Consider the following 25,293-nt stretch of genomic DNA (forward strand, 5'->3'; position numbering starts at 1 on the left):
CCCAATGTGGGTAAATAGAAGTCCCACAATTTTTGTCCCAATGCCATTCAAAACATTTGGTAGTGCAAGTGTAAACCTCTCCTTTACCAAAGAAAGTACTCTCCTTTCCAAATAACTTTGGGTGGGCATCACAAATTACTGGGATTGCTTTTTTTGTCTAGCAAATTCAGATAAGTAGGCATGTACATTTATTTTTTTTTCATTTTACTGACAATTATTAGCATTTTTACAATATTTGCAGTCATTGAAAGACCTTGTCCACGGTGTGAGACCGCGCACACTTTTCTTACGCTACCTGAGAATCCTGACAGTGCGTGATGCACACCCTGCAAGGAGTCAGTGTGTGCAGTCAGTGCGTGCACCGCACACTGTCAAGATTCTCCGGTTTTGCTGGAGTGAACGGGTTGTGGCATACCTTAAAGTTGTATGGGCCTCCAGGCAAAATTTGATTGCCATTACCCCTCTGTCAAATGTTGCTCAAATAAAAAGGTCCCAGTGGCCCTGCCAGAGCCTATAAACATGCGTGTTCTAGAATTAAATAAAAAAAAAATGGTAGCGAGAAATCTCAGCGCAGCATTAAGATTATTTTCAGAGTGAAACGTCTGAATACTGTAACCAAATAACAAAATATCACTAGTCCATGACAACATGGCACCACCATGTAGTGTCTAGATACATGATGGAAGTTCTATTAAGACAAAACCCACTACTGTACAAAGATCAATATACTAATCTATATATATAATTGCCTAAGGGGTACTTCCGTCTTTCTGTCGGCAACTTCCGTCATGGAAATCCCACATCGCTGATTGGTCTCGCCAGCTGCCTGTCATGGCTGCCGCGACCAATCAGCGACGGGCACAGTCCGATTAGTCCCTCCCTACTCCCCTGCAGTCAGTGCCCGGCACCCGCTCCATACTTCCCTCCAGTCACTGCTCACACAGGGTTAATGCCAGCGGTAACTGACTGCGTTATGCCGCGGGAACGCACTCTGTTACCGCTGCTATTAACCCTGTGTGTCCCCAACTTTTTACTATTGATGCTGCCTATGCAGCATCAATAGTAAAAAGATGTAATGTTAAAACAAAAACAAAAACCCTGCTATTCTCACCGTCCGACGATGCGCTCGCGCCTGCCGCCATCTTCCTTTCCCAGAGATGCATTGCGAAATTACCCAGAAGACTTAGCGGTCTTGCGAGACCGCTAAGTCATCTGGGTAATTTCGCAATGCATCCTGGGAACGGAAGATGGCGGCCGCCGCGCGCGCATCGCCAGAGCTTCGCTGGATCCCGGCGGGTGAGTATATAACTATTTTTTTTTTATTTTACTTATTTTTTTTTAACAGGGATATGGTGCCCACACTGCTAAATACTACATAGGCTGTGTTATATACTGCGTGGGCTGTGCTAGATACTGCGTGCCCTGTGTTATATACTGCGTGGCCTGTGTTATATACTACGTCGCCTGTGTGCCTGTTATATACTGTGTGGCTGCTATATACTGCGTGGGCTGTTACATAGTACGTGGGCTGTGTTATATACGGTTTGGGCTGTTATATACTGCGTGGCCACTGTTACATACTGCGTGGCCTATATTAACCATCGGCTATTCATACTGCGTGGCCTGTATTAATGCATCGGCTATTCTACAATATGTATGTATATAGCAGCCACATAGTTTATAGCACAGGCCACGTAGTATTTGTCTGCTATATACTACATGGCTCCTATATACTATGTAGCCTGTGCTATATACTATGTGGCTGCTATATACAGTACGTACATACAGTACGTACATACAGTACGTACCATATTCTAGAATACCCGATGCGTGAGAATCGGGCCACCATCTAATAGTGACATTAATGTGAAGAAAAAAAAACCTCCGTCACAAACACCATGACCACCGTACAGGGATGACTGAATAATACACCAGGAAAAACCACTGGACATTACTATCTCCAGAGCTCCTGTGTAGGGTGCACTGCATTTACTGTATACAGTCTCCAGAGCTCCTGTGTAGGGTGCACTGCATTTACTGTATACAGTCTCCAGAGCTCCTGTGTAGGGTGCACTGCATTTACTGTATACAGTCTCCAGAGCTCCTGTGTAGTGTGCCCTGCATTTACTGTATACCCTCTCCAGAGCTCCTGTGTAGTGTGCACTGCATTTACTGTATACCCTCTCCAGAGCTCCTGTGTAGTGTGCACTGCATTTACTGTATACAGTCTCCAGAGCTCCGGTGTAGTGTGCACTGCATTACTGTATACAGTCTCCAGAGCTCCTGTGTAGTGTGCCACACATTTACTGTATACAGTCTCCAGAGCTCCTGTGTAGTGTGCACTGCATTTACTGTATACCATCTCCAGAGCTCCTGTGTAGTGTGCACTGCATTTACTGTATAGTCTCCAGAGCTCCTGTGTAGTGTACACTGCATTTACTGTATACCCTCTCCAGAGCTCCTATGTAGTGTGCACTGCATTTACTGTATACAGTCTCCAGAACTCCGGTGTAGTGTGCACTGCATTACTGTATACAGTCTCCAGAGCTCCTGTGTAGTGTGCACTGCATTTACTGTATACCGTCTCCAGAGCTCCTGTGTGGTGTGCACTGCATTTACTGTATACCGTCTCCAGAGCTCCTGTGTAGTGTGCACTGCATTTACTGTATACAGTCTCCAGAGCTCCTGTGTAGTGTGCACTGCATTTACTGTATAGTCTCCAGAGCTCCTGTGTAGTGTGCACTGCATTTACTGTATACAGTCTCCAGAGCTCCTGTGTAGTGTGCCTCGCATTTACTGTATACAGTCTCCAGAGCTCCTGTGTAGTGTGCACTGCATTTACTGTATACAGTCTCCAGAGCTCCTGTGTAGTGTGCTCTGCATTTACTGTATACAGTCTCCAGAGCTCCTGTGTAGTGTGCACTGCATTTACTGTATACAGTCTCCAGAGCTCCTGTGTAGTGTGCACTGCATTTACTGTATACCATCTCCAGAGCTCCTGTGTAGTGTGCACTGCATTTACTGTATACAGTCTCCAGAGCTCCTGTGTAGTGTGCACTGCATTTACTGTATACAGTCTCCAGAGCTCCTGTGTAGTATGCTTCGCATTTACTGTATACCATCTCCAGAGCTCCTGTGTAGTGCCACGCATTTACTGTATACAGTCTCCAGAGCTCCTGTGTAGTGTGCACTGCATTTACTGTATATCGTCTCCAGAGCTCCTGTGTAGTATGCTTCGCATTTACTGTATACCATCTCCAGAGCTCCTGTGTAGTGTGCACTGCATTTACTGTATACAGTCTCCAGAGCTCCTGTGTAGTGTGCACTGCATTTACTGTATATCGTCTCCAGAGCTCCTGTGTAGTATGCTTCGCATTTACTGTATACCATCTCCAGAGCTCCTGTGTAGTGCCACGCATTTACTGTATATCTCCAGAGCTCCTGTGTAGTGTGCACTGCATTTACTGTATACAGTCTCCAGAGCTCCTGTGTAGTGTGCACTGCATTTACTGTATGCCATCTCCAGAGCTCCTGTGTAGTGTGCTTCGCCTTTACTGTATACCGTCTCCAGAGCACCATCACTTCTACCCTGCGCAGATAGGTTGGAAGTGTGGTGAAGTACTAGTATTACCTCGTTGCCCAACACAGTAACAGTACCTCTTGTCCTGTTTCTACACACTCCCTCATAAGATTCCCCAAGAATAAGTAGTGATGTCCCCTCTTAGGCCATGTTCACACTTTGCGGGTTTTACCGCGGATCCGCGGCGATTTTGATGCTGCGGGTCCGCAGCAGTTTCCATAGCGTTTACATTTACATGTAAACCCTATGGAAACTGCAATCCGCTGTGCACATGCTGCGGGAAAAACCGCACAGAAATGCAGCGGTTTACATTCCGCAGCATGTCACTTTTGTGCAGAATCGCTGCGATTCTGCACCCATAGGAATGCATTGATCCGCTAACTTCCCGCATGGGGCTGTGCCCACGATGCTGGAAGTAAGCGGATCATGTGCAGATGGTACCCGGGGTGGAGGAGAGGAGACTCTCCTCCAGGCCCTGGGAACCATATTAGCACAAAAAAAAAGAAAAATAAAAAATAATGCTATACTCACCTCTCAGCGCTCCAAGCGGCCGTCCGGTCGCAGGGTTGCTGTGCGAGCAGGACCTGCGGTGACATCGCGGTCACATGACGGTGTCGTCACGAAGGTCCTTCTCGCACAGCACCTTTGGAACCGGACCGCCGCGTGCAGCGCCGAGGAGATAGGGACGTCAGAGGGTGAGTATATAACCATTTTTTATTATTTTTAACATTATTGATGCTGCCTATTGCTGCATATGCAGCAACAATAGTATAGGAGTAAACCCGCAGCGGAAACCGCGGAACAAACCGCGATAAATCTGCAGGGATAACCGCAGCGGTTTTGCCCTGCAGATTTATCAAATCCGCAGAGGACCCCGCAAAGTGTGCACATAGCCTTACAGTAGAAATGTGCTCCCCTTTGGCCACATATAGAATGAATGCTTTTGGCCCTTTATGGGGCCACAATCGGTTACATTATTTCCCCTATTGTGTTCATAAGCGTAAGAGGTTGTCCACTTTATCATTGATCTTTCATTAGGATAAGTCATCAATGTCTGATTGTCTGACACCGGCACCCCCTCCTATTGGGTGTTCTTGAGGGTGGTGGCTACCAGCCGTAACTGCTCACTTGTGGATCTGCTCAGTTTTCTGATGATGGCAGCAGCCGGGTACCGCACATCTGATACCTGTTGTTTGAATAATTTGTATACAAGGCGGGTGTGCAGTACTGGGCTGCGGCCACTACCAGAAGATGGAGCAGCTCCTTTAGTTGAACGTTTCCTGCCGCCACTGACACAGAACAGCTGATCAGCGGGGGTGTCGGACCCTGACAGATTTTAAAAACAAGCAGTCAGTTTTCTGTACACTGTGCATAGGCAGAAAACTATCAGTGGTGTGGGTGGGGGTTATACAGGAGGACATTTAATTAGACAAGTCCTCTAGAGATAATCTCCTGTTAAGACATTGGTTCTATGGAAACTTCAACAAGCTTACCAGATCAGGGTCTCTGCCCCTACATCATGCTGCTCAGATTAAACAGCAGAAATTTTCTGACAGATTCCCTTGTGTGCTATCGAAGCTGCCAACGTGATGCTGTTCACAGCATTATGCGACATGGATGCATTGTGCAGAGTCTGACCACAGTGCCAAATACCCTGGAGAACAGATTCACCTGTTTCTAGGTGCAAATGAAATCTGCTTTATTAAGTCAGTATCTTTCAATTGATCATTCGTCAGAGCTTCCTCCTTCCACGCAATGTTTTGCCAAAGCTCCATAGTCAACTGGTCCCTTAAGATTGTCGGTTCTGCTCTTTAACATCTGGTTAAAAATAATGTGGTACAATGCCTTACTCTGGATCTTGTCCTGTAAACTTGCCCCAGGAGGAGCTTACATGGCGAAACCCAGGGTAGGGCGGAGACTGGTGTGCTGAGTGGTTTATAATGTGGTGTTGAATATTACTTACCCATGATATATTTGTCTTCAGTGTGCTGACTTTATCCATGGTCTTGTCTTACAGGACGGGTTGGTCAAGCAGTCGCTCTAAGGGCAAAGACTTTTGGTTTTAATGTCATTTTCTACGACCCTTACCTGTCAGACGGCATCGAGCGGGCTTTGGGCCTGCAGCGGGTCAGCACCCTACAGGATCTTCTGTTTCATAGTGACTGTGTAACTCTGCACTGCAGCTTAAATGAGCACAACCATCATCTTATTAATGACTTCACCATCAAACAGGTAGGAGCCCATCGTGTGCTGTTGGGAGGTGCGAAGAACTGAAACGGCGCATGTTGGTTTCGCCGATTGAGGTGCTTGACTTGAGACCCCATTCATTATTTATTTATTTTTTTTTGGTCAATGGTCTTGGATTATCTTGCTTGTGAATATTTATATTGTTGACTGATGCCCCCATTGTCGCTGTTGTGTCCTTTGCTTTGTATTTTTAGACCCTTAAAGTTCAGATTTCTTTTAACTTTAGTTTCTCTTCATGGAAATGCTTGTACCAAACACCAGAAGTCCATTTCCATGGATATAACGATTTGGTCCCACGAATGGCCATAAATTATAACTTCTACCTGCTTTATCTGGTCCCAATCACCAAGTTTGGGAGGTCTGGGGGCAACCAAAGTGGTCCACATCTCCCAGGTTAAGGAGGGGCAGCTGGTTGCTGCACGTCATGGCCAAGGAGTCGAACAAAATTTTGCACACCATTGTCTTGGGGTTGAGGACCAAATTTCTGCACCTCCCTTCTTACTACAGTTGAAGGGCTAGGGGGCATCCAAAATGAGGCAATGGTCGAGTGGCCCAAATTACCGCCCCTCGTTGTGAGAACGGAGAACAATTGGTGGTGGTGACAGCTGCTGCACCCCATTGCCTTGGGGTGGAATGGTACCAAAATGCACAACTCTTTGCCAAAGGGAAAACCAGATTGGGCGACCCACAGCCATTAGGAGGCCATATTCCACCACTGTAATGCCATGGAGGAACCAAACCGCTGCATTGGATTGCCACATTGGAAGCCAAATGACATAACCCATTCGGTGGTGCCAGATACCCCTAAACAGTTTTGTGGGGGACTCGAGATATAACTGTGCGATTGTCCCTGGTTCCCCCACCACCCATGGAAACCAGTTTAAGCATCAAATGAGAAGACGCCAGGTGCCCAAGGGCTTTCAGTTTGGGTTCTGCCCAAGGATTGTCTACGCTCCAGCCGGGATTTCACAAGGTTTAAATTTTTATTTTTCTGGGAAAAGTGGAGGAAGTGAGTGTTCAGCCGGGGAACCAACCACATCTCCACCGGTAGTCCATCCGGGCGGGATCGTCTCTATACATCACTACAACTCTGGGATTAAAGGGAAAATAGGAATAATTTAAAGGCTGGAGTCACACCCTCGCCTGCCAGCGTTGCATCCGCAGCCGACGTTTGGGCAAATAATTAGATCACTGCTGCTAGGAATAAATATTACTTTGTGTATACCGCCGATGAAACGTCTGTTCCGAGACGCCCCGGCAGTCAACATCACGGGAGGAACATTTATTGATTCAACAAACGCCTACAATACAGAAATGTATGTGTGTGTATATAGATATATAGATAATATTATATTCTAGCCAAAAGAAATTTGGGCCGACACCATCTTTTACATCCATGTGGGTCTTCTTCAGATTTCCTGGTATCTGTGCCGTGACAAAGGGGTCTGATCATCCTATGGATTACTGTCAGGTGTTATATGGCATTTGTCTAATATCCTTTAGGCATTTTTTTAGGATATATTTGGGGCTATTTAAGCCCCGCACCCATAACTGTTCTGGAATGCCCCTAGCATGACCAGGACTACCCATTTTGGGTGTAATTTTTTAAGTCCCAACGCCGTTGCCAGATTGTCCCGATATTTTTTTATTTTTATTTTTTAAAGGAATTTTCCGTTTTAATGGCCCGTCAAAATTTCAGTTTCTAAATTTGTTTCTTGATGTGCTATTCTTTGTGGGTTTTTTTTTTTTTTATTAACATTGGAATCTACAACACCTGACTTCATAGGTGCCATAATTTTCGGATGACACTGATTAACTCTCAGCCTGTAGATCATCCCTTGAACCAGCAGTGAGATAAGAGGAACAGCAAATTAAAAAAAAAAAAAAAAAAAGAAAAAAAAAGCACCTCTTCAAAATAACAGGTGACGTATTATGGGATCTGCGCTAACTGCAGAGCTGGCAGAATTCTGATTGCAGCTCTGGGCGTTTAATAATAACGCTTAAGCTGTAGTGACTTTAGTAAAGCAAACATTATGCAGCAAAATATGAAGTGTAAAAGCCATTAGCCTGTATAAGGAGCCTGGAACGTCTCTACTGCATCCGTTTATATCCATTAGTTGACAGAACCACAAATCAAAGGCCCAAAGTAAAGACATCTAATGCAAGTGAGTAAATAATTGAAGGAGTAGTGCTGTATACTCCCAGCCTGGGTGGGTAGGTGAACATAAAATATGCCTGTCTTAAGATCTCCACCTCTCCTCGTCTAAGATCTCCACCTCTCCTCGTCTAAGATCTCCACCTCTCCTCGTCTAAGATCTCCACCTCTCCTCGTCTAAGATCTCCACCTCTCCTCGTCTAAGATCTCCACCTCTCCTCGTCTAAGATCTCCACCTCTCCTCGTCTAAGATCTCCACCTCTCCTCGTCTAAGATCTCCACCTCTCCTCGTCTAAGATCTCCACCTCTCCTCGTCTAAGATCTCCACCTCTCCTCGTCTAAGATCTCCACCTCTCCTCGTCTAAGATCTCCACCTCTCCTCGTCTAAGATCTCCACCTCTCCTCGTCTAAGATCTCCACCTCTCCTCGTCTAAGATCTCCACCTCTCCTCGTCTAAGATCTCCACCTCTCCTCGTCTAAGATCTCCACCTCTCCTCGTCTAAGATCTCCACCTCTCCTCGTCTAAGATCTCCACCTCTCCTCGTCTAAGATCTCCACCTCTCCTCGTCTAAGATCTCCACCTCTCCTCGTCTAAGATCTCCACCTCTCCTCGTCTAAGATCTCCACCTCTCCTCGTCTAAGATCTCCACCTCTCCTCGTCTAAGATCTCCACCTCTCCTCGTCTAAGATCTCCACCTCTCCTCGTCTAAGATCTCCACCTCTCCTCGTCTAAGATCTCCACCTCTCCTCGTCTAAGATCTCCACCTCTCCTCGTCTAAGATCTCCACCTCTCCTCGTCTAAGATCTCCACCTCTCCTCGTCTAAGATCTCCACCTCTCCTCGTCTAAGATCTCCACCTCTCCTCGTCTAAGATCTCCACCTCTCCTCGTCTAAGATCTCCACCTCTCCTCGTCTAAGATCTCCACCTCTCCTCGTCTAAGATCTCCACCTCTCCTCGTCTAAGATCTCCACCTCTCCTCGTCTAAGATCTCCACCTCTCCTCGTCTAAGATCTCCACCTCTCCTCGTCTAAGATCTCCACCTCTCCTCGTCTAAGATCTCCACCTCTCCTCGTCTAAGATCTCCACCTCTCCTCGTCTAAGATCTCCACCTCTCCTCGTCTAAGATCTCCACCTCTCCTCGTCTAAGATCTCCACCTCTCCTCGTCTAAGATCTCCACCTCTCCTCGTCTAAGATCTCCACCTCTCCTCGTCTAAGATCTCCACCTCTCCTCGTCTAAGATCTCCACCTCTCCTCGTCTAAGATCTCCACCTCTCCTCGTCTAAGATCTCCACCTCTCCTCGTCTAAGATCTCCACCTCTCCTCGTCTAAGATCTCCACCTCTCCTCGTCTAAGATCTCCACCTCTCCTCGTCTAAGATCTCCACCTCTCCTCGTCTAAGATCTCCACCTCTCCTCGTCTAAGATCTCCACCTCTCCTCGTCTAAGATCTCCACCTCTCCTCGTCTAAGATCTCCACCTCTCCTCGTCTAAGATCTCCACCTCTCCTCGTCTAAGATCTCCACCTCTCCTCGTCTAAGATCTCCACCTCTCCTCGTCTAAGATCTCCACCTCTCCTCGTCTAAGATCTCCACCTCTCCTCGTCTAAGATCTCCACCTCTCCTCGTCTAAGATCTCCACCTCTCCTCGTCTAAGATCTCCACCTCTCCTCGTCTAAGATCTCCACCTCTCCTCGTCTAAGATCTCCACCTCTCCTCGTCTAAGATCTCCACCTCTCCTCGTCTAAGATCTCCACCTCTCCTCGTCTAAGATCTCCACCTCTCCTCGTCTAAGATCTCCACCTCTCCTCGTCTAAGATCTCCACCTCTCCTCGTCTAAGATCTCCACCTCTCCTCGTCTAAGATCTCCACCTCTCCTCGTCTAAGATCTCCACCTCTCCTCGTCTAAGATCTCCACCTCTCCTCGTCTAAGATCTCCACCTCTCCTCGTCTAAGATCTCCACCTCTCCTCGTCTAAGATCTCCACCTCTCCTCGTCTAAGATCTCCACCTCTCCTCGTCTAAGATCTCCACCTCTCCTCGTCTAAGATCTCCACCTCTCCTCGTCTAAGATCTCCACCTCTCCTCGTCTAAGATCTCCACCTCTCCTCGTCTAAGATCTACTTTGACCCTTCCATAATCTACAGATAGTAAGTTTGCAGGACTTCGGTCACACCTCACCCATGTGGCCAATGAACTTTAAGGCTTGAGTTCCTCCAGAATGTGAACGAGTATCAGTCCAGAAAATTAACGTTACTGCCATAGCAATATTGGAACGTAAGATTGAGTTAAAGTATATTTATCAGCTTGCTTGATGTGTGTATATTGAGGTTTGCAGTAGCTGACAACACAACAGGAGAATCCTCTGGTGGGCCCCTCCATGTAAGAATCCTCTCGCTATTCCACCTATTTGAGAAGTAGCTGGCATGAAACATTTTTCACTATGTACAGACAAGGGCATCATCTCAAAATTCATTTAACAAGCTCCCTTTTATTATATAGTAACGTAGACAAGTTTGTGAATGGTTGTGATGTTTGCATGTAGCTGAATAGTGGACCACCATAGTCTGTTACATTGCGCGATGTTATGGCTACTTAAAGCCACCATGTACTGACTGAAAACCACCATCTTGATCCTTTAAACTGCCTAACTGTGTGCTATACCCTCCGTTAGGATTGGGCCCCACTTGCCTGTTCTAGCTGTCATATAACTTTGAGTTTGCAACTCAGAAACTTGCAGTCACGTGTCTAGTAGCCACTTAGGCTGGATGAGCCTCAACTATTCTCAGCCACAGCTCACTAATCGGCGTGTAAGCTGTATACTTGAGGTAAAGTGTCGACTTCTTGAGCAAACACGCGGAGCCCAATGTGAACTGTGTGTATAAACTCACACTGATGAGATTTGGCAAGTTACTGTTACAGGGATTGTACACCCCTGAATAAGTTTCCAGCAGGCACGAATGCCCCCTGTACCACCTTGGTTATACCGCACTGTCAAAGATGACCACTGGGGGGCTTACGCAGATCCCACCACGGTTACCACTTGGTCAAAGATGACATCGGAAAGATCACAGATCTCACCTCTGCCACCAGTTTGTCAGAAAGCAAATCCACTGCCTCCATTCGTGAGGACAATTGACTGAGTGACAAGGCCACGGCTGCTTCCACCACTATGCCGGGTATTGGGGAGCTCAGTGAGCCTATGGTGTATGTACACCACCGATTCTAAGTCGTGGCGCATGTTTTTATTTATTTTTTTTACACCTCGTTATGGTCACTAACTCAACAATAAAGGAGCTAGTAGCTGCCACCCTTAACTGTTTATACAGGCCAATTAGACACCCGTTACAGCTGGCATTTGGCTTCAGGGGTGCGGTTTACAGAGCAAGAGGAACAGTGCTATTAAAATGTATACAGGTCCTTCTCAAAAAATTAGCATATAGTGTTAAATTTCATTAATTTACCATAATGTAATGATTACAATTAAACTTTCATATATTATAGATTCATTATCCACCAACTGAAATTTGTCAGGTCTTTTATTGTTTTAATACTGATGATTTTGGCCTACAACTCCTGATAACCCAAAAAACCTGTCTCAATAAATTAGCATATCAAGAAAAGGTTCTCTAAACGACCTATTACCCTAATCTTCTGAATCAACTAATTAACTCTAAACACATGCAAAAGATACCTGAGGCTTTTAAAAACTCCCTGCCTGGTTCATTACTCAAAACCCCCATCATGGGTAAGACTAGCGACCTGACAGATGTCAAGAAGGCCATCATTGACACCCTCAAGCAAGAGGGTAAGACCCAGAAAGAAATTTCTCAACAAATAGGCTGTTCCCAGAGTGCTGTATCAAGGCACCTCAATGGTAAGTCTGTTGGAAGGAAACAATGTGGCAGAAAACGCTGTACAACGAGAAGAGGTGACCGGACCCTGAGGAAGATTGTGGAGAAGGACCGATTCCAGACCTTGGGGAACCTGAGGAAGCAGTGGACTGAGTCTGGTGTGGAAACATCCAGAGCCACCGTGCACAGGCGTGTGCAGGAAATGGGCTACAGGTGCCGCATTCCCCAGGTAAAGCCACTTTTGAACCATAAACAGCGGCAGAAGCGCCTGACCTGGGCTACAGAGAAGCAGCACTGGACTGTTGCTAAGTGGTCCCAAGTACTTTTTTCTGATGAAAGCAAATTTTGCATGTCATTCGGAAATCAAGGTGCCAGAGTCTGGAGGAAGACTGGGGAGAAGGAAATGCCAAAATGCCTGAAGTCCAGTGTCAAGTACCCACAGTCAGTGGTGTGGGGTGCCATGTCAGCTGCTGGTGTTGGTCCACTGTGTTTCATCAAGGGCAGGGTCAATGCAGCTAGCTATCAGGAGATTTTGGAGCACTTCATGCTTCCTGGCACCTGCTCACAGTGCCAAAACCACTGGTAAATGGTTTACTGACCATGGTATTACTGTGCTCAATTGGCCTGCCAACTCTCCTGACCTGAACCCCATAGAGAATCTGTGGGATATTGTGAAGAGAAAGTTGAGAGACGCAAGACCCAACACTCTGGATGAGCTTAAGTCCGCTATTGAAGCATCCTGGGCCTCCATAACATCTCAGCAGTGTCACAGGCTGATTGCCTCCATGCCACGCCGCATTGAAGCAGTCATTTCTGCCAAAGGATTCCCGACCAAGTATTGAGTGCATAACTGAACATTATTATTTGATGTTTTTTTTGTTTGTTATTAAAAAACACTTTTATTTGATTGGACGGGTGAAATATGCTAATTTATTGAGACAGGTTTTTTGGGTTATCAGGAGTTGTATGCCAAAATCATCAGTATTAAAACAATAAAAGACCTGACAAATTTCAGTTGGTGGATAATGAATCTATAATATATGAAAGTTTAATTGTAATCATTACATTATGGTAAATAATGAAATTTAACACTATATGCTAATTTTTTGAGAAGGACCTGTATATGTAATCCAGAAAAGTGGGCAGTGTATGGCTCTTTTCTGTATGGAGGGAAGCACTCCGATTGAGAAAATTCTTAATTCCGGAAGAGTTCTCTGCGAGAGTACACCAAGATCGAGACCCAAACTTTAACTTTATTAGCTCAAGGCTGCACCCACATACCTCCCCATGATGAGATTACATGGGAGCTGAGATCTCCCAAAGCTTGCAGCATGTTAATTTGTCCCTGGATGTTCTATGCGGTAGATTTTGCATGTTTCCTAATTATGATTTTTTTTTTATATTGGGATAAAGCATGGTCTGGATAGAATCGCCCATCGGACTGTTAAGTTGGGTTAGAATGGCCTTAGTGATTCAAGTAAATGTTGTTTCCTTATGCTGAGAATAAATCTCCCATAAATATCATATCAATGCAAAACCAATATTAACTGACCACTGGCTACGAAAAGTCTAAGATTACTAGATAAAGATTGATCTGAGGAAGCTTTGTCCCTGGGAAAGGCACCTCCCGCTCATGACCCACAAAGAGCTTGTCCGACAGTCACTAATTGATGTGACCCACTGTTACACCGACCCGGCCTGGCCCTAAAGCTATACACAACAGGATATTTTACGACCTCACTTATTTTTAGCCCACTTCCAATAACATCCTTTTTTTTTTCTTTTCTGGTGGCTGTTCACTCCCTCTAGTGGTCACAGGACATAACACGCTTTTCATTTTGGGGCTGTATTCTTACCAGCATTTCTTCAGTGGCCGCGTCAGCCTGTAGTTCTGCTTTATGCTCATCGCTGATCAGCCGATTGTCCTATTTAAGACATTGAGAACTCCTGAATCTGTTACGGATTTGTCATGAGATTTTTTTAAGAGGTAGAAGCATCTACTTCTGCAGATGGAGAGGGAGGAGATGGGTCTGATCCGGTGCCTCTTTCCCCATTTGTGATGCCTGTAACACTCTCATCGTAGCCCTGAGAGGAGCAGTGTAGCGGGACGTCTTCATACCACCGCTATACACAGCAGATCTAATATACCGTACAGCACATAAGTGGCCATGCCTGAAAATATAGTCACACTGCTCAAAGGTCAGCCCTGCTTCTAACTATGCCATTAAATGGGGGAGATCCTAATATCTAAACTTGTAAGGTACTGGTTTGATGGTCTTTGGATCTTCTCTACAGATGAGGCAAGGAGCGTTCCTGGTAAACACAGCCCGAGGCGGCTTGGTGGACGAGAAGGCACTAGCACAAGCATTGAAGGAGGGAAGGATACGAGGAGCCGCATTAGACGTCCATGAATCTGAACCTTTCAGGTATTGCGTGTTTTACCACCGTTTGTCCTTGAGTGGTCTGGTTTTAAGAATGTTCAGGCATCATTGTCCAAGTCCATGTTTCTGATTGTTCCGGCAACTAGAATGGCACAGTCGGCAGGTCCACTGTACGGTGGCGGTTCAGGACCTGTGGCCCCATTATCGCTCTGTGTAGGTCCTTGTATCAGGAGTTAAACAAAGGCAGCACACTGTAGTATCAAAACTTTCAAACATGAAAATTGAATTGCATTACTGCACTAGAAATATGAAAAATTAAGAGTTTAGGGCATAAATTGGCCAATTCATGTGTACCTGGTAGCCACGATAAGGCATTTCTCGTTTACCAGGGCCTACCTCACAAGTCTTATCTGTATGGGAACATGAATCCTCTTAGACTAAAATCTATATCTCTGGGGAGGGGTAGTTGTCGACTCTAGGTTCAGCACCTGTTCACACTTAGTCTGTTTGGATGTGACTGTCATTTTTTATTTTAATTTTTTTAATTTCTTATATCCTGAGTGTCCGGAACGGTGTATGGAGAGTTGTTGGGCTAAGCAGTGATTGTTCCCCAGGAAAGGAGCCAATGAGGCTAAACTAATAAACAAAGTCTATATACAACACAACTACAGAAAAAAAAAAAAAAAAAATTTAAATAAGGAAACAATGAAAACAAGGGGAGGCTGATAAGACAGAAAATGAAGGTAAAAAATAATACAAAGGTTAACCGCCAGATATGTAAATATACCTGGGTAATATTCTACTACGTATATCCACAAGGTTAACTACAATTCTGAAAATTGGATCTACAGATGTGCGATATAATGCACACACATAATGCAATGTAATACACAAAAATGAAATCCACACATCTGAAGCTTAAATGGCCGACTGTATTCTGGCAAATCTGAATGTTAAATTCACAAGTGTTTTTTAATTTTCTTTCAGCTTTTCTCAAGGTCCATTGAAAGATGCCCCCAACCTCATCTGCACGCCACATGCAGCCTGGTACAGTGAGCAGGCGTCCATAGAGATGAGGGAGGAGGCAGCCCGGGAGATCCGCCGAGCCATTACAGGTAAGGCTACCGACCCTAGATAACGTCTTCCATTGTGCATACTGTCTGGGGGTATTGTCTGCAGATGACTGGTAACACCGGTTGAGATCTAATTTTTCAGATGGTGCAAGGGTCAATAAAAAAAATTATTGGTGCATTGCTTCTACTCCAAAATTACCAAGCCTATTTAAAATGCAGGTCTGTAATTACTTTAAAGGGAAACTGTTTACAAGCAGAACTGACCCTATGGGCTCTTTTCCATTTGCGAGAAACACGTCCGTGTGTCGCATGTGAAAACCAAGCTCTGGCGCCGGCACTCCAGAGCGGAGCGTGCGGCTGTATAGCAATACATGGAGCTGCACGCTCCGCTCCGGAGTGCCGGCGCAAGTGCTTGGTTTTCAAATGCGAGACACGGACGTGTTTCTCGCAAATGGAAAAGAGCCCTATGATCACCATACAGATCCTTCAATGAATCCTGTTTGCAATGAGCTCCCCCTAGTGGCGACTCTTGGCAGTCATTGAACTCCATTAATCTATTTTGCAGTGAGCTCCCCCTAGTGACGGACAAAATAATTTTGCTATACTGTGGGGGGCACTAATAGGACCCCCTCAGCACAATACAGTTTATGTATAAGATAAGAAGTAGTCTGTTAAAAAAAAAAAAAAAAAAAAAAGAAACTGTGTTGATTTATATTAAGCCACTGTAACAAATAGGATGATTATCCACATGGGTCAGACCGGGGTAAAACTCATCAAGTCGTTAGTTTTGGGACCATAAATGAAGCCGGGCTGCATTATACAAACTCTACGTTGTTTTTAATACCTGTGTGTTTTTGTTTTTTTTTTTGCTTTTTTTTTTTTTTCCTCTTCCCTACAGGTCGTATTCCCGACAGCCTGAAAAACTGTGTTAATAAGGATCACCTAACAGCAGCAACACATTGGGCCAGTATGGATCCAGGGGTGGTTCATCCAGAACTGAACGGAGCTGCGTACAGGTAAATGGAGCGCTCTGCTGGACCGGGGCTGACACGGGCAGTCACACGGTGACTTAGATTCTGGATTATAGGTTGTGCTGGGGAAGTGCATTACTGCTGGAGAAAATTGTTTAAAAAAGAACATGCATGGCATATACATTGGCCGATTCATGTGTGCTCAGCAGCCATCAATGAGGCGTTCCCCATGGTTTGGACACTGACCTAACATGATGCCTCTCCCAGGCACTCCCTGACGGGTCTTTGCAAACCAAGATCTGCCCCACCAGCTACTTGAGTTACTGCTTTCCCTGAAACAGAGATGGAGGCAAATTAAGAAATTGGCTTACTTTTTTTTTTTTTTTTACTCCCCTGAGGTTTAAGTGTTGTAATAAACACACATACACATACACACACACACACACACACACACACACACACACACACACACACACACACACACACACACACACACACACACACACACACACACACACACGAAGTGTTGTAATAAAAACACACACACACAGGAAGTGTTGTAATAAAAACACACACGCACACACATACACGCACACACAGTGGATGTGTTGTAATATAAACACACACCACACGTTTGGACACACCTTCTCATTTAAAAATTTTTCTGTATTTTCATGACTATGAAAATTGTACATTCACACTGAAGACATCAAAACTATGAATTAACACATGTGGAATTATATACTTAACAAAAAAGTGTGAAGAACCTAGAATATAAGACATATTTTCAGTTGTTTCAAAGTAGCCACCTTTTGCTTTGATGACTGCTTTGCACACTCTTGGCATTCTCTTGATGAGCTTCAAGAGGTAGTCACCGGGAATGGTTTTCACTTCACAGGTGTGCCCTGTCAGGATTAATAAGTGGGATTTCTTGCCTTATAAATGGTGTTGGGACCATCAGTTGTGTTGTGCAGAAGTCTGGTGGATACACAGCTGATAGTCCTACTGAATAGACTGTTAGCTTTTTTCTTGCCATAATACAAATTCTAAGTAAAGAAAAACGAGTGGCCATCATTACTTTAAGAAATGAAGGTCAGTCAGTCCGAAAAATTGGGCAAACTTTGAAAGTGTCCCCAAGTGCAGTGGCAAAAACCATCAAGCGCTACAAAGAAACTGGCTCACATGAGGTCCGCCCCAGGAAAGGAAGACCAAGAGTCACCTCTGCTTCTGAGGATAAGTTTATCCGAGTCACCAGCCTCAGAAATCGCACGTTAACAGCAACTCAGATTATTATTATTATTTATTATTATTATTATTATTATTATTACGCCATTTATTCCATGTGAGGAGATTAGAGACCAGGTCAATGCCACACAGAGTTCTAGCAGCAGACACATCTCTACAACTGTTAAGAGGAGACTTTGTGCAGCAGGCCTTCATGGTAAAATAGCTGCTAGGCCATTTTCCTGAAGCAGAGTTCGCATCTCTGCTTCAGGAAAATGGCCGCCGCGATCTCCATCTGCGCACGCGCGGCATCCTGCATCCATTTTCCTGAAGCCCCGGGCAGCAGAGCGCTCCATCTGCGCACGCGCGGCCACAGGGAGATGGCCGCCCCCACCGATCACCAGGGGAATAGCGCAGATCGCGCTCTTTTCCCTCCCCTGTGCAGTGGATTCTGGACTTGGTCATGCGCAAACCACTACGCCACCAACGGGAAAAATAAGCAAGATCTGGGGGAAGACACCACGCCCATCTGACCAGACCAGCCTGATTGACAGGCGAAAACGGCGACTTTGGTAACGTATTTTGGCAGCATAGGTGGGGAATCTGGGTCCACAAAATACACTATTGTAATGCACAGCTCAGGCCCTATTTAACAGTATTTTTATCTCATACGGAAAAAACGGGGTGACAGGTTCCCTTTAATACAAACATGCATGATATGCCCCAAAGCAATGGAGGACAGATGGGCATTATACTATATGGAGACCTAATGGGGGGTGCATTATACTATATGGAGGGCTAATGGGGGTGCATTTTACTATATGGAGGCCTAATGGGGGGTGCATTATACTATATGGAGGCCTAATGGGGGTGCATTATACTATATGGAGGCCTAATGGGGGTGCATTATACTATATGGAGGGCTAATGGGGGTGCATTTTACTATATGGAGGCCTAATGGGGGGTGCATTATACTATATGGAGGGCTAATGGGGGTGCATTTTACTATATGGAGGCCTAATGGGGGGGTGCATTATACTATATGGAGGCCTAATGTGGGGTGTATTATACTATATGGAGGCTTAATGGGGGGGTGTATTATTCTATATGGAGGCCTAATGGACGTGTATTTTACAATATGGAGGCCTAATGGGGGTGCATTATACTATATGGAAGCTTAATGGGGGTGCATGTTACAATATGGAGGTTTAATGGGTGCATTATACTATTTGGAGGCCTAATGGGGGGTGCATTATGCTTTATAGTGCGCTTTTGGGGCCATTATACATTGGCGAGGTGTGGGGGCCAAAATACTTTATGTAGGCCCATTATGCTGGGTGGGGGTCACAGTTGGGGGATCATACTGTTGGGAGTGATATACTTTGCCTGGGGAGATGAGGTGGGTACTGCAGGGTCATCACAAGTTGTATGTATATTGGAGCGGCCATGTGCCCCAGGACACCTATAGGATCTCAATATGTAGATCAGACCACTGTATCTAATCCCATCACGTGGTACACTACTTGTGCTGCGATTAGATAAGCGGAGTGGATCACATGCTGGGATTTATCGCATATGCGCAGTCTTCTGTAACACTCCTCACATCTCAGAATCACTTTGCAGACGCCAACAGAATGTCTCCGCACTGTGATCCTGAACTTCATCCTCTTCTCCTTTTGCAAACTCCCGGAAAGGGAGATGAGCGACATCACACATGAGCAGACCCCGGCCCATTTTACTGCAGTCGAAAATGTCATGTAATGTGAACTAGCACTACACTACAAAGTTCAGCAGCAGCTCCCCCTAGTGTTTATAAGAGGAAATTCAAACCTTTTTAATTTTTCATATTTTACTCCATTAAAAACTATATTTTAAAAAATCAAAAAATAACCTTAATACTTTAAAAAAATAATTTTTTGCGAATAAACCTCAGATGAAATCAGCCTTTGGGTTTCCGGCACTCGCCACTAGAGGGAGCTTGCTGGATCCTAATTTTGAAATTCATGTACATTACATGTTCATTGAGCGCCCTCTAGTGGTGACCAAAGACAGAAAGAAATGTGTAATTTATCCCAGTCTATAGGATTCTGGCTTTGTATCGTAAAGAAGCTCTAGTCAACATAAAAATGACTTTAGATATTAATCTAAACTGAATTAAAATAAAAACCTTTTTTCAAGAGCACAGACAAGGCGATAAATACTTGCAATTTCGGCAAAAAAACGTTTTTTTTTTCCTACCGGTGTCCCTAGGACAACACTTCTTGCTTCTGCACTGTGGCATAGTGTTGCTGTGATAAAGTCCAGTAGGCTGTGACAAGGCTTTTACATTATAGTTGCCTGAAATTTGGACTGATAATGTCATGGAGAGATCTCAAAAAGCTGACAAGTGTTACGGCTTGTAAATGCGAGCAATTTACTGCTTATTAAAATGTTCAGCCGTTCTTAAGATACTAGCACTTTTTTGTTCAGCAGCGATGGTCGGTGTCCAAAGCAACGAGCTGCGGACAGGAGAAAAGAGCCTGGAAGCGCTGCATATGTTCTACGGAGTCTGTAAGCACTGTATTGTAGCTTGCCAGATTCTCTGGATTACAGACACCTAATCCTGGACAGCTTCACTGTACCGCTTACAAGCTAGATGTCAGCGGTGGTCGGTCTCCCAGGCAACGAGTTGTAAAGTGAAAAAAAAAATCTCAAGAATGGCTGCAAATTTGACAAAGCTGTAAATTGTGACAATGCTTGAGTTTAAAAGCACAATCCGATTATGAAGAACTGACCCTTTTTAAGGTAGATGTCAAATAAAAATCTAATTTGCAACTAATCTATGTAGTGCTTACAATGCCCACTAGATGGCGGTGGTGTTTTGGCTAGCCTTTTAATGCGGCGACAGGGGTCTTGTGCTCTAAACTTACAATTGTTACTCCTGCATGTCCCATAAAGCTGAAGTGATCTTAAGGGGCTCTTGGAAGGAGGGGAAATTTCGGAGTTCCTTTAAAAAAAAAAAAAAAAAAAACTGGCAGAGCTGAATTTGCCACAGGTTTTTTTTTGTTATTTTTTTTTTTTACTAAAGGAACTCTGTGGCAAATACAGCTCTGCCACAATTTTTTTTTTTTTTTTTTTTTTTTTTTTAAAGACCTGTCTATATACAATCTGACATGTCGCACAGCTCGGCAACCATTTGTAGCATTAGAATTTCTCTTCCCTCTAACACATCAGCTCAGGTCGTTCAGGTTTCCTTCTCATCCAATCCATGCAAATAAATTTGTCCCGCTACCTAGAAGTGTCACCCTGGTAAAATAAGGGCCTCCCCTGTGTAATTTGGTTTGTGGCCGTGCTCTCTATCTGCGCTTTAATCTTCAGGCTAAACTAACTCCCGCTATCAGGAAAACATAAATATTTAAGACGTCATGAATATAAGGCACAAGGCTGCATTAGGCGCACACTTTTTATCGTCTTGTTATATTGATTTGGATCTCGCGCCTCCCGGAGGAAATGCCGACTATTGTAGGACCAGGGGATATTCACGCGCTCATGTATTTTGTGATATAATCTGACACTGCTCTTCTCTGAGAAATTGCTTGTCGGCCCACAAAATAAATGTTAAGAAAAAAAAAATGCTGCTTGGTGATTAATGAAGCTTGTAAACCATATTACTCGTATGAATATAGGGGCTAATCAAATCTAGTGTGATTCACCCTTGGTCATTAGTTATTTAGTTCAAATGATCTCTATTTAGCTTAATTTTCTGTGCTTTTTTTTTTTTTTTAAATAAAATATACCCTTGGATGGCCTAATGTTGGATTATGTCCTTTTATATACCATGTCTTGACTCCCATTACCAGCATAGCCCTACCAGAGCTTATAACCACATTGTCTAACTCCTGAGTATATTAACCGATGGGCCAATAAACTAAATGACTTAAATGACCTGGGGTGAAATACTAGTTACTGGTTTATCTACAATTATAACTAAGTTGTTTTAACAATCGCCTCCCTTTGCAATTTCCAATTAATGATTTCCTTGATGGGAGACCAGTCCAGAGACTCTTCAGGCCATGGCAGCTTGTTTAGGCCATGCGGCCTGCTCACAGTAGCACCAGCAACATGCAACCTGGCATTGTCATCTTGCCAGACTGCTCCTGGCACACTTTTTCATTTGTTGGTGAAACCAGTGGTATGGCCATTTCTCCAATGTAATGTCCAGCTGGAATGATGACTAGACTCATCCAGCTACCGTACATTATGCCACTATACACCATAATCCCATGACTAGGACCTCTTCATGGCATTGTCCACATGGTCCCCAGATTAATCACCAGCTATCATTGCATTCAAGACAAAAGTGGGACTCCTTGAACAATGGAGGTCTGTCCTCTTCAGCAATCAGTTTAGCTAGTCTCTATGTTAAGAACACGTGGGCAGCGCCATGAAGAGGCCTTCACGAGGGAGAGTCCCACTCCCCGAATTATGGTGTGGGTTGGCCCGACCTCTCTAGTTTTCATTCCAGGTACACTAACCGCTCGGCACTTTAATTTATATGGTCATGGAACTGGTGGTACGTTTTGCAAGATGAAAACGCCAGTTCACATGTTGCTGGTGCTACTGTGAGCAGCCTAAACATGCTTCCATGGCCTGCAGCATCTCCAGACTGTCTCCCATCGAGCACATCTGGGATGTCATGAGTTATCAATTACAAAGGAAGCTGCCAGCAGCGGATGTTGATGGACATACGGACTTAAATTACTTTTTGTCCATGTTGATGCTTGTGTTTCCCATGATTAGTGTACTGTATTATCACTGTCACGAAGTATGTCACGTTTACGGGGAAGATACCTTTATCATCCCCACCACTACCCATCCCCATCACCCCACAATTTGTCATGAACCGGGTTTGTGTGGTTGCCCCTGGTTCCTTCCGAAGGGGATTTATCTAGATCCCACTTCCGATTTGGAACTTGCAGCTCTCTAGCGCCCCCTTACCCTCGGGTCAGTGAGGGTACTGCACCTAGGGTAATTAGTCGCCAGAAAGGCTGCCTGCTATGTACTGGCTATTGGGCCCGCTGCAGCGAGGGCAATATAACTATTCCCACACAGGCAGGAACAATAATTATCAACGCCGCCGGTCGCTGCAAAGACACTCGATTGCACAGGACAAGGTATGCTGCCACCAGCTCCGATTAACGGGTCTGGAGCCAACCCAAATCAGTAGCGTAATTCACCTCAGAGGATGCACAGTTTGTTAAAGAGCTGGGAGAGACAAGCTAGTAATTTTATATTTTACTCCAAAAAAAGGTAGGCAGTGTTTACAAAGTATAAAAAGATATTATAAAGAAGACAAATCATGTGTACAATACAAATTACAAATAAAATGGGATTAAAATTGAAAAGAACACTTACAGGTCTTTGTCATGGTATCATCTTTGCTGGCCGTGTGCTGGGGGGGGTAGGGTGAGCATACAGCCGCAGGACCCCCGGACAAAAAACACTGAAGGCTCCTGCTTAACACCAAAGCACCCCCTCCTGTGGTGACATCACTTAAAGGCTGGATACTCCCCTGTCTTAGCAGTATGAAAAATCATCATCCCACATATATCGGCGTCAGAACCTTGTAGAAAGACGACACCTGTGTCGTTAAACGAATCCCTATGGCATGCTGAGCATAAGTATCGACATTGGGTGGTTGGGTGACCCAGTTCTGTAGTAATCTGATTCTCAACAGTGCTGGTTCTGGAACCCAGAAAACTCACTGGCTGACAGTGCTACCGAAGCCCATGTCAAAAATGTATTTGTCCCACTTCTATCATTAATCTGCGCTATGATATTTACATTAGCAAAGACAAAGAAACTTGTTTTGTTTTTTTTGTTTCCCCATGTGCTTCAACTTGTACTTTCACTTTGAAGCCATAAAAATTCTTGAGGGAGGGGGGGGGAAATGATTGGCTTCAATTTCACTAGGCTGCAGCAGAGGAAAGAAGGGGGGTCGAATCTGCAGCGTGTGTCTGTGCCATGGTACCTTGTAAAAATGCCATAATGTGAGTTTAGTTCTAAATTATCGTGACAATCTCACTTCCTACAATTTAAATAAACATTTTTTTACAAATCCCAAGCTGCTTCAGGGCTGATAATCCATTGGCCCCTCATCTCAAGTGGATGAACACCATCTTGGGCTTCAGATGGCTCTGAGAAGGAGGGATACCAGATTATATTGTGCTTTTCAAAAATATCTTGATTTTCCTTTGACCATTTCTGTGACTTCCATCACTTGGTTGATTGACCCCTGTCGTTATTTCAGCAGGTATCCTCCAGGAGTAGTAAGCGTGGCCCCAGCTGGCATCCCAACGGCAGTGGAAGGAATCGTCCCCAACTCCATGCCTTTATCGCACGCCCATCCGGCCGTGGCCCATCCGCCTCACGCCCCTTCTCCTGTGCAAACCGTCAAACCAGAAGCTGACAGAGACCACCCAAGTGACCAATTGTAGCCAATGACAATAGCAGATGACCATTCCCATGCATAGGAGACCTGGAAGTCCACAAAAGATGACCGAAGATGATGATGATGCATCAGAAGCAACGGTGTAAAAAGATTAAAAATTCTGGATTTTGGATGGACGCAAAAATAATGAACTTTCATGCAGATCATAAGTTGTTTTTAGAGTTTTGGTCCAAATATACAGAATGCGGAACAAGAGGATTTGGCAAACTTTTTTTTTTTTTTTAATACTTCCCAATTACCCTCCTCCCATTAAAGAAGTTGTAGTTTGTCCCCGTTCAATGGACTGACCTCACTGTCCTGTGTCCTCCTGTTGGTCCTAAGTTAAGTGAGAGAAGCTAGTAGTTAATTATATCATGAATGTATTTGTCTGTGTACAGTTTTTAGAACATTACAAAAATAAATCGGGGTTTATTTGCATAATTGTCAACGGGAATAACATAAGGGAGGCGTTCGGCAAACCACTTTTGAAATATAGAAAAAGCCTAAAAAAAACTATTTTCTTTTATATTTTGACATGCCCAGTAATCATGACAGTTGGCAGACTTCTCAGGACAATACATTTTTCCCATTTTTTTTTTTTTTTTTTACCAGTGCATTTTTCTTTGACTACCTGCTTGTCTTGTGTTTATACTTACGTTGTTTTTTTTAAATTTTTTATTTGTTTTTCAGATCCCACTTCCTTTTTACTTTTTTTTTTTTACATGAAATCCCTTATTTCAGACATGACATGATTTTTAATTGTCGTTTTTTTGTGAAATGAATTTGATTTCATATCAACGAGCATAAAGCTTCTTGTCACCAGTTTAAAAAAAAGTTAAAAAAAAAAAAAGAAAAAAGAAAAAAATATATATTATTGGTGGTATGCGGGAAATCTAGACTACTGAAAGGTAGTACATTTCATTGCCTACATTGATTCCTTCCTGGTAATGTGGTAGGCTAGCAATATATATTTTTTTTATTTTATTTTTTTTGTTAAAATCATGTTTGTGCGTGTATCCATTTGTATGAATTATTTTAAAGGAATAAAAAAACGAAAAACCCCAGATGTTTAATAGGTTGCATCAGATTTTTATATTTTTTTTAGCTGGAAAATGTCATGGGTAGAGATGGGCGAACCCGAACAGTAAAGTTCGGTGTCCGTACCGAACACCTACCATTAAGGCACGGACACTGAACACTGACTTCACCAAGAAGTCCATGTTATTGTTCAGCTTCGGTCCCACAAACACTGGGTGTTTGTCACGCTGTCATATGCATGATAGCGCAGCAAGCACAGCTTCTGATTGGTAAAATCCTCACCGTCGGTCAGACACCGGCAGTTC

General features: G+C 44.3%; 1 protein-coding gene across 10 annotated transcripts in view; it reads left to right on the plus strand.

The window, feature by feature from the left end:
• The window catches only part of CTBP1 (C-terminal binding protein 1), a 571,211-nt gene extending 546,188 nt beyond the window's left edge, over nucleotides 1-25,023 (plus strand). For all 10 annotated transcript variants that reach the window (XM_077280210.1, XM_077280212.1, XM_077280213.1 and 7 more), the window contains 5 exons: nucleotides 5,598-5,812; nucleotides 14,128-14,258; nucleotides 15,201-15,328; nucleotides 16,185-16,302; nucleotides 23,771-25,023. In XM_077280210.1, coding sequence (XP_077136325.1) covers nucleotides 5,598-5,812; nucleotides 14,128-14,258; nucleotides 15,201-15,328; nucleotides 16,185-16,302; nucleotides 23,771-23,957 — 779 coding nt within the window. In that variant the 3' untranslated portion in view covers nucleotides 23,958-25,023. The remainder of the gene's footprint in view (nucleotides 1-5,597; nucleotides 5,813-14,127; nucleotides 14,259-15,200; nucleotides 15,329-16,184; nucleotides 16,303-23,770) is intronic.
• The last annotated feature ends 270 nt before the right edge of the window (nucleotides 25,024-25,293 follow it).

The sequence above is a fragment of the Ranitomeya variabilis genome, chromosome 1 (assembly GCF_051348905.1).
Source record: "Ranitomeya variabilis isolate aRanVar5 chromosome 1, aRanVar5.hap1, whole genome shotgun sequence".
NCBI classification, from domain to species: domain Eukaryota; kingdom Metazoa; phylum Chordata; class Amphibia; order Anura; family Dendrobatidae; genus Ranitomeya; species Ranitomeya variabilis.